The sequence below is a fragment of the Dufourea novaeangliae genome, unplaced genomic scaffold, assembly GCF_001272555.1.
Source record: "Dufourea novaeangliae isolate 0120121106 unplaced genomic scaffold, ASM127255v1 scaffold228, whole genome shotgun sequence".
Classification (NCBI taxonomy): domain Eukaryota; kingdom Metazoa; phylum Arthropoda; class Insecta; order Hymenoptera; family Halictidae; genus Dufourea; species Dufourea novaeangliae.
The window spans coordinates 2,219,743-2,229,634 of NW_015374150.1; the positions used below are offsets into that span (position 1 = coordinate 2,219,743).

Below are 9,892 nucleotides of genomic sequence, written 5' to 3' on the forward strand. Positions count from 1 at the left end.
AGAAGCCAATACGTGACTGGTAGAGTAATAATGTACCTCATAGTTGCTATTTCTATTATACATCAGAATAAAAGTTATTTCACACAATCTAATATCAATTGTACTTTTTACATCCTAATCAAAAATACAGATATATGCAAGTTTTCGCACATTTTATTTAGGATAATGATATTATGATATAATATTACAATTTTGCATTGTATTCTATCAATACTACAAGGGAACAAGTAACATGTTTTCTAGTTACTATAGTCTAACATCTGTACGTGCTAGATGCTGAAAATTAGAAAGTATTATGTTATATATATTTTTTTTCATATATGTTTGCTATGGGATAGGTAATACAATACATATATCTTACTGTAGGGAGGACAGGTGTACGCTGAATAAACATTCCGTAACGTTGTAATGGGGTGATATTTATCATAGTATAAGACATAAGATGAGGAACCACTATAAGGAGCACGAGGAAAATTAGAGAGAACCGCATATGGGGCGCACGTTGCAGAAAAGGAAACCTGAGAATGTATTATTTATTGATTTATTTCTAGTTACAACATATTACGAAATCTTTAAGTAATTATAGGTAAGGTATTTTATACGGACTGAGCATTTTATAACTTACCGTACAAGATCTAGTAGGAGGATTTACGAAAATTGTGGGATTAATCACCGGTGATTGACAATAAGGTGAACCATTTCCGGTCGAATTACATGGTTGAGTGCTGGTTGATGAAATTAAAAATTAATGCCAATTTTTGTTACTATTTTACCTACGACGAAACAACGTGCCAGTCTACTTACGTCATGTTTGAAATATGTACATATGCTTGTTATACTAGGATTTTTATTTTTCATTACTTCATGGAATAGTAGACGCAGTCGAAAAAAAATGTGACAATCGAATCGCAGTCTCGTCACTTGTTACGCGGTTTAATTCAATCTACAATTCATCGAAAACACATTGCAGTTTCAGACAGATTTAAGTACCTTTCAGCCATGTTGCTACTACAGTTAGTAAAACAGTTGATTAAGATTACTTTATTATTTTACATTGTTCCCTAATATCAGTTTGGATAAATTGGCAAGGGAAACGTGAATATCACCATATTAGATTCATTTGCATTGATTTCACTCCACTGGGAATGTAATTTACTGGTTGAAGCATCCTTCCACCTGTCTTCTTGAACGGAAGACACGCCATTTGACCAAACCTGCGAAATAGTATTTTATACATTACGTTTTGAGCATTCGACTAGCGTATCAAAAAAAATAATTCATGAATCACGAAAGAGAACCGTCTCATAGTGGGTCGCCCATGTGTAAACCATTTCATTCTCCATTTTCCAGCACACCTTTTTTAAACGTTTTAATAGCTTCATTGCCGTTCCTTTTCGAAACTTTATCATGTAATAGTACGCTTTCAGCAGTATGTATCTGTAACGATTCATAACGTGTTTAGAATTCTTATTCCTTACTATACATTTACAAGAATCAGCATTCCTATTACGTGGGAATTGTGAGCTTGACGATCTTGGTCATTTTCTTCATCTCCCTGAAAATGCTCTTTATTTCTGTCAATGTAGTCACTGCATCGATATTTCTACTGTTTAACTTGTGTACTGCAAGTACGAAAATCTATTATTTATTGCACCCATGGCACCGTGATTACAGATGAGTATATACAAATGAGTACCATATAGAATAAGTAAACCCTCGAGTCTTTTCAGAGAAGTAATAGTAGCTGCTACTATATGCTCATCCATAATAGGTAAATTGTTCACGCTTCTCCTCTCCCAGACTATGGAAGCCTCCCACTGTTCTGTTCTGACACACCTTGACGACAAATTTATAATAATTCGATTACAGACACAAAAGTGACGAATAAAACGGACGATCGAAAATACGTGCCATAACCACATAGAGACGAAGTACCGCCTTTCCGCTTCCGGATCATGTAGGCTGATCATCGCCTCGCCTTCCCGAAGAAAATACTGTTCGCAAGCTTTAAAAGACAGAAGAGTTATTCCAGTGTCTAACTGCACGTCCGCGCAAAGCGCATAGTACCAGGTGCGACCAGATTTATCCAAGTCGTAGTTGGATTCGAACTCTGTAATACGTGAAACGGTTTAAAGTAGAAAAACAAAAAATTCGACTCGTCAGAGTCCCCCGATTGTGCCTGTGGATACTCGATTACCTAGCTCTCTTAGCTGTGTAATCGCTTCCGAGTGACGGCAAGAAAGCATGAGTAGATGAGCCAGCCGAGGCATTATTAGCAGCTTTAGAAATGTGGATCCAACCATAGCCGCCATTCTGCAGCAAATGAAGCCGATTTTAATCGCCTTCGAGATTTGTCCGTTTACCCATCGGGAGAAGAATATTCCCGCGTAAAGCTCAGCGATCATATTCAATTCCTGCGATTCGATAGCGTCTTTGCTCTGCCTGCATATTTCGAGGCCCTTCTCCTCTAAGAACGGAACAATGGCCCTGCGGAAATCATATTAAAAGGTCAAGTAGAACTTACAATTTAACGGTTTGTTTCGAAATCCTGCAAAAACTCCGACCTATCCTGATACATATGCGCTGTGATCAACATGTTGGTATAGGATGTACTCAAGACGAACAAGTTTCTATTGGTTTCCAGGGCTGTGTTCAAGCCCCAGATCGCTGCTAAACGCGCGTGTCTCTTCATACCTTTGATCTAATCATCGATATAAATTACTTTTAATTAACATTCACGGCAGTTGGTTGAAAAGTATCTGATTAAGATTGATTAATCACTCTGAAAAGATCGAACATTTTCGCCAAGCATTCAGCCAACTGCTCGGTGTAATCTGCACACTGGGTTATACTGCTTTGCGTGGCAACGTAATCGGTGTTCAGATTCCAGTCGTTTATACAGCTGAACTTCCATCTCAGTTGTACCAATTGCGCGATCGACTTCAGATCTATCATTATCTCCATTTTCGGGAATTTGTACCCTAAATTATTCAACGCCGCTTCGAGGATTTGTTCCGCCTCGAACAGAGAGCCGCTCTCGAGATAGCACTGTCCCTGCAGAGTCTGAATTTTCGAAGTCAGATAGGGTAGAACGATAACTTCGTCTTCGGTCGCGCTGAAGAGCTGCGGATATCGCGAGAAAAGTAATAATTACGATCAAGTGTTTTGTATTCGTTTTCATTTAATTATACCTTCCCCAAGATTGTCTCGCTTTCCGCTAACAGCTTTCGTGCTTGTGGTATGTTGGACGTCATCAGACAGATTTCAGCGAACTCCAAAATGGCGATCATTGTCATCTCATTTAGCCCTGGTAAACGAGACTTTTACTTTCTTTAATAATAGTATATTATAACTCTCACTCGACGTACCAATACCACGACAATGATCCAGCATTTGCGTGTACACGGTCATTAATATCAGATCGCACTGGCAGTTACTGAAATCCACGTCGGAGAACGTAATCGTCGGTCGTCTCTCGACGCGTCGAAATAGGTTCAGGCAGGAGAACCATTTCTTCTGATCTGTTATCCGATCATCGACAAAAATAGGGATTAGAAGAAATCGTTATAAAGAAGCTGAGTCGCGTACTTCTTTCAATCTCTTTAATGGCGGACGCGGACCGAAATTCCACGCTTTCAAACATTCCCTCGATGACTGCCCGTTTCTTCAGTCGGTCTTCTCGTTTCGATACATTCCCCAACAATTTCGCGAATTGACCTTCTCCGCAGAACGCGCAACGTCTCGTATACTGTTTCAGATACTTCAGTGCTTGATTGTGCAGCTCCATTTTTTGGTTCTCCGTGAGCAATCTTAACCGTTTGCGATTTTTATAGACATCTGACAAATGGCTGAAGAATTATTGCTCACCGATAGGTTGTGTCGCGAAACATCGTCATTTTGAACCTCATTAAACCGCAGGAAGCGTACCTCGGAAGATCTTCCAGCTCGGCTATGGAAATACAACCTTCAAGTAATTCGAGTCAACGATAATCACTCGACTAGCAGACGTCTAATCGTAATCGTAATCGTTTATAGGATTACTTAACTTATGGAAAGTGTAGATCGAAGATACATTTGTTTAATAATTCTGACTTCGATCAGATTTCAGCTACGAATGTATTAACCCCTTGAGGGATACTGGCACGTATGTGTACATTTAATTTTTCTTTCATTTAAATAATTATTTATACTTGGTACAGTAAGTCCAACGCAGTTGCAGAATATGTCCGTCTCTGTAGTAGGATTCCGCACGTTCTGGATAAATACTATGGGTCCTGTGTTGCTGGAAAAGTCTCCAATGGCGCATCCAAAGACTCGTATTTCGAACAGTTTCGCCACAGCTGACACAGTGCCAAGAAAAGATTTCAATTGGGCGATTCCATTTCGTTTCGAACTTGTAACGTACCAAGTCCAATTTCTCTTTTAGCAGACAGATTCATCAGACATTCCAGCATATGTCTGTTGACAGTTTCGCCAATCACGGAAGCGCACTTCAGGAGGAGCTGATCGAGGGGCGTCAAGGAATCGAACAGCTTCAGGATCATAACTAACAGCGATATAATGGTTCTTGGTGAATATCCTTGATTTACAGCATACCTTTTCACGCCATAGTAGCAATAAAAAAGTTGAATCTTTACCGTCCATCGTGATTTCAGTGTCGACATCGTCGTACGAGAACTTCTCCGAGATCTTGCAGACAGCGATCAATGTTTCGTCGGTATCCGCAGTTATTTCCAGTTTATGCGGGTTTCCGCTGCTTTCCTCTAGCAACGATATCAAGCTATCCTGACGTGAAATTATCGTCTGCTATAATGAAACTAGTCGTCGTTTGTGCAAAAGGAAAATGTAACGCACGAACTTTGAAACTCATTCTGTACATCTGCCATCTGTCCTTGCGTTCTTCGAAACTGTCTTCTATCCTAGTGATTGGCGCGGTGGACGCGAATCTGATATGAGAGAATCGCACGAAGAATAAATACGAGAAACGGATCTGTTCGTCGAAACTTTGTTAATATTTCTATTGGACAAAACCTTTTCAACATATTTACAGGAGGCATCACATAGCCCTTTTTAATCGCCTCCTTCTTGCTGATTATTACTATCTCTATTCCACCTGCTTGCATCAGGCTCACCAAGTAGCTCTCGATCCAGCCTGGATTACCAAAACTTTTCTCCTGTATGAGTCTTCAAAGCGAACATTCGTGTCAATCCCACGAGGAATATATATTACCGATTACAATGATGGAACCACAGACGAGATATAAGAATAGACCTAACATCTTATGGGACTTGGTTTCCCACAAAAATCACGCTGTTTCGAACGCACACCACATAAAAGTTTCAGACTTCAGGACCTACGTTTGACATCATGATGTCACACAACAGACACACACACACACACAAGCAAGGAATGGAATACTGAAGTGAATGAAAATTACATTGCATGTTAGGTCTATTCTTATATCTCGTCTGTGATGCAACTCACTTCTCGAGCTCTGCCGGCAAACCGTTTACGTTTAAGGTTTGACAGGCGAGACCAGCATGGAACCACCTATCTATTCCGTGAAGTTCGATAATCTGCCGAAAGAAGAATCAACGAAATGTAGCCTGATAGTAAGACGATCGAATTTTAATCTGCAAAAAATTACCTTTCCTCTGTCCAGAAGGTTCGGATGCAATTGGAACTCGGTCCCGAGTTTCCTGCCGATACCAAGAACGAAGAACACCATGTCCCTCTTCGTCAGAACGTCGAATAGCCGCAGCGACTCGTGGTCGGTGTACTCGGCGTCATCGATGATAATTACCCAGAGTTCCGTGAAGCAACTCTTCAATAATTTCAACAGAAACTTCCGGAGGATTTTCCATTTGTCCATGTCAGACAACATGTTGTACCGATGCGTTATTGGGAAACGTACGTTGAACGGCTGATTAAGGGCGCAAAGGAAATGGGATTGGCGCACCTTGCCCAGACGGCGGAGCAGCTTGTCCTCCCGTTCCTTGCGCATCGACGAGACGGTGAACGCGAGGGACATCGAGAATATCATGAGAATCAAACTGTACGGGGCCTGCGCTGAGAGAAATACGCGGTCTCTTTAATACGGTATACAAGATGTCAAAAATTCAAGGTTCATTACGGATAGAATGTTTTTTCGGCGAGCAACAAACGACTCGGAATAGTACGAAGCTGTCAACCTTGGAATTGTTCGACCTTAAGGAAACGTAATTGCAGTGAATTCCAACGGGAACTTTCTGCGTGCACTCGTCCAGCAGTTTCGTTTTGCCTATCCTTGGCTCGCCCCTGCGACCCGATCACGAGTGTAAATAATCAACGAACATTCACGGTACAGATCTCAATTGTGATACACATTCAATGTGAAGGTACTTTATGACCAGCGTATTGTACTTCGGTCTTGGGCCACGATTCGATTTCTCCCCCATGGAGTATTCTAATAATTTCTTCATAATCTCCTGGAACTTCTTGATTTCGGCGTCTCGGCCGAGTAACGGATACTTGTTCCATACTAAATCCGTCACGTTGTACCTAATGCAACGGATGGGACCTTGAAATCGATCAGTTGTCTTTGATGAGACTCGACGATAGATGACTTACTTCGGTTTCTCCTGAAATTCATATATTGGACCCACGTTTGTGATCCCCTTCAAGTATCGCGGCTCTTGCAGAATGAAGTGTCTTGCTTCGAGGTGAGACTGAAGGAAGCTCTCCCGGTCGCAGACCACTTTGTCGCGATAAGCGACCATAAGTCTCGCGGCCTTGTTCACCGACATACCGATCACGGTGTACTCCCTTCGTAAAATGTGACCGACCACGCCGCAGTACGTCATCCCCGTTGTTACGCTGACGGTAACAGATTTCACGTACTTCAGCCCTGCCAGGGTGTTTCGCAGCTTCGACGCGCACTTCAAACCGATCTGGGACTCCAGCTCGTGTTTGTCCCCGCGCAGACCGAACACACAGAGAAACATCAGATCCTTGTCGAACAGGGACGTCTTGTTCACGCATCCGTGCATTCCACCGACGATCCTTCGATGGAAAATTTTACGTTATCGGAGAAAAATTGCATCGCAAAAGGGAACATTAACAACACTGGTCAACATGTAAAATACCTCTGACTGCTAATAGGCGTTTCTAATAGATTTTTGATCAAACCGTTTTTTCCCCAGGACGTTCAGTCTTTAAGAACAAATCAATTTTATGGATTGTTATTATGTTTGCAATTTAAAAAAAAATGTAGTTTTTCAAAAACTGGACATACTGTGAACAAAAAACGATTTGCAGATTCATATTTAGCTAATGAAATCTATCACAAACACCTGTTAACTGTTATGAGGTAGGAAGTTAAAATTTATCGAACGGTGTACGGAATAGGGAATGGTGGCGGCTGACTTGCAAACCAGCTTGTACGCCGAGTTGACCAAACTGATGAGCGTTCTCTTGCCTACGGTCGACGTGAGAACGTTGATGAACAGTATCACCACCTGTCGCATTTCGGTTAGATATTCCAGGGGCTCGTCCATTTCCACGGATCGAATAACCGGCCTCAGCATGTAGCTCCTTAAAGCGTCCTTGAGACGAGCTTTCGCTATCTTTATAACTTTCGGTCGCACTGAAAGAACAGCCGGTGCCATTTTTAAATCGCCACGACAATGATACAAGGGTTGTACCGAAAGTAACGCAAAAGTGAGCGTAAGTTTTTTATTAACCGATATAGGTTATTCGAAGTACACACGTTGTTTGAAAATGCATCGCTTATAAAGGCGACTATTTGAGTAGTCCCTTTGGATGGAGGGAAGAGTTACTCCAACAATATGTGCAATTTAAACAACCTACATCGCTCTTTTTTTTAAAGCCCTCCATCCTAACCCACAGCGTCTTTTCCGGTACTGTGAAAACATGACTTTGGGAGAGACGACCGGTCACCGATATGACTCTCGGTATTCTGTGTAAGACGCCGTTTAACCTTGGGGAGGAACGACGGTTAAAAGACGTCTCCGCGGTAAAAAGAAGTTAGGAACAAGGGATCCTGAGTCGATATAGTGTCCTAATTTTATAAAAGTGTATTGGCGAAATTCGCGAAGTCAGGAGACTCGCATTTGGCCTATATCATAGATAAAAGTTGTCAATAAGTTAAAATACGCTTATGTCAGTAAAATAAATAAATAAATAGAGTAAATGAATAAAAAGGTAAAAGTGACTGTATATCAAACAGTAAAATATATTGGTACATTAAAATGTATAAATAAATATTTCCGTAAAAGAAAAAACTAGGTCACGGATGTAAATAACAACCTACATCGCTTAATAAACAAGTTATGCACACTTTTGCGTTACTTTCGCTACAGCCCTCGTATTAACTTACAGCTATAATCGATCTGCTTGAATCTTTCTCTCTCTAGATTGCCAGCCAGGCTCATCATCACCGCTTCGGTCTCAGAACCCATCACTGTCTTGGAAGCGAATCCGGTAGAATCGTAATAGTCGATGCGTTCGTTCTCGTCTGAATCAGATCTCTGAGTTCGTTAATGATGTGCAGAAAAAAGTTGTGTGTTGTAAAGGTATGTATATAACGATTCTAAACTTTACCCTCGGTGCTCACTTGCGCCTCGTCATCCCTCGACTGATACCACGTGCTCGTGCACGCCAGTATTAAAGTGTGTACTCCATCCTCAAGTGTCTCATGCACATACTCGTTCGGATTCACCCATTGCCAGCTACTGGGCGCAACCAGAATATCGCCGCCCCTTGGTCGAGTGTACGATACGATTAAAATGGCTATCCGTTGGCTTTATTTCGGCGAATAATTAATCGAATTGATTTATGTTATTACCGACAGAGACCCTCGGCGAACTTTACATCCCACACCGGTTTCCCAGTGATAATGTAATGGGACACGCTGTCCGGGCGTCCAATGGACGTGAAGTATGTTTTTCCAGAAGCTATCGCTAGTTTCACTAAATTATCGAAACTGATCGTTGAATAGGACCAATCGTAAGAAGAATCATACTGATTATTGTAAACCTTTCAGAGTCACTCCAACCTCGGTCTCGTACGTTCCAAAGTGTTTCTGAATAATACAAGCGGTTTGCATCGCTTCGATCGCGAGATCCCGCATCATCATACCCTCGTTCAGCTTCCACATCACGATAAACGCGTCCCCGGAGAATTTCAGCACGTCACCGTTGTGCGACAGTATTTCCTGCACCATCGCGCCGATGTAGCTGTTCAATGTTTCCGTCAACTTCGATGGACCGCCTCTGCCCGTTTTCGTGTACTTCTCAGCGAGATCCGTGAACCCTGTCCGAATGCATTCGATCGTTTTAGAGTCTTACATGGCCAATGATACCGCAGTGATAATTATCGCAGGAATACCTATTGCGATAATTGTAGCGTTGTGTTATACCTGATACATCGCCAAGCATTAAAGTGGTATAGTACATTCTGGTCGCGTAATTATCGTAATAATCCAGAATTTCGTCAGGGCACATCGAAGCGAATATTTTCGTGTGCTGCTCCAATTTCATCTCCATCGCCCGGTTCCTCTGTTTTTCCCTTTTTTCATCTTTGATTTTATCACCTTGGTCTAAATGGACGAATACCACGATCAATTAGAAAAATTAACGCGTAACCAGTATGGAAAATCTGTTATCGTAGCGATCATAACGTACCTTTCTGCTTTATCATTTTGTGAGCGTCCAGTCTTAAATCTTGAACCGATGCACTGTAACGTGGCGTTACCATGTTCTGTTCTCTACGACACTTTCATCGCGTTTCGTTTATCTCGACTGAAAAATGACTGGTACTCTTTGAAGGGAAGAGAGAATTCATCGATTAAGAAACTACATTCAGATTGAAAAATTTCTATCGATACGACAA

At 41.6% G+C, this 9,892-nt stretch overlaps 1 protein-coding gene across 1 annotated transcript; it reads right to left on the reverse strand.

The window, feature by feature from the left end:
- Nucleotides 1-1,067: 1,067 nt before the first annotated feature.
- LOC107191517 (adenylate cyclase type 10-like) lies at nt 1,068-9,546 on the reverse strand. Its single transcript, XM_015580580.1, has 28 exons — nt 9,420-9,546; nt 9,038-9,313; nt 8,847-8,970; nt 8,616-8,760; nt 8,379-8,529; nt 7,406-7,625; nt 6,611-7,042; nt 6,383-6,541; nt 6,181-6,298; nt 5,649-6,065; nt 5,486-5,577; nt 5,032-5,184; nt 4,859-4,946; nt 4,638-4,785; nt 4,406-4,546; nt 4,191-4,340; nt 3,868-3,949; nt 3,589-3,809; nt 3,369-3,521; nt 3,192-3,307; nt 2,782-3,123; nt 2,565-2,701; nt 2,198-2,487; nt 1,912-2,110; nt 1,697-1,836; nt 1,511-1,622; nt 1,299-1,437; nt 1,068-1,214 (listed from the first exon to the last, which is right to left on the reverse strand). Exons 1-28 carry the CDS (start codon nt 9,544-9,546, stop codon nt 1,068-1,070), a joined length of 5,019 nt encoding a protein of 1,672 aa, XP_015436066.1.
- Nucleotides 9,547-9,892: the final 346 nt, after the last annotated feature.

What these genes read in the sequence shown, in the direction of transcription:
- LOC107191517 (XM_015580580.1), bottom strand. Translation starts at nt 9,546, where the DNA reads ATGGAGATGAAATTGGAGCAGCACACGAAAATATTCGCTTCGATGTGC. An exon ending in GCGTACAAGCTGGTTTGCAA is followed by an intron (nt 7,043 to 7,405) that starts GTCAGCCGCCAC and finishes TTTCCATCGAAG; the next exon opens with GATCGTCGGTGGAATGCACG. An exon ending in TTGCCGGCAGAGCTCGAGAA is followed by an intron (nt 5,185 to 5,485) that starts GTGAGTTGCATC and finishes TTCGCTTTGAAG; the next exon opens with ACTCATACAGGAGAAAAGTT.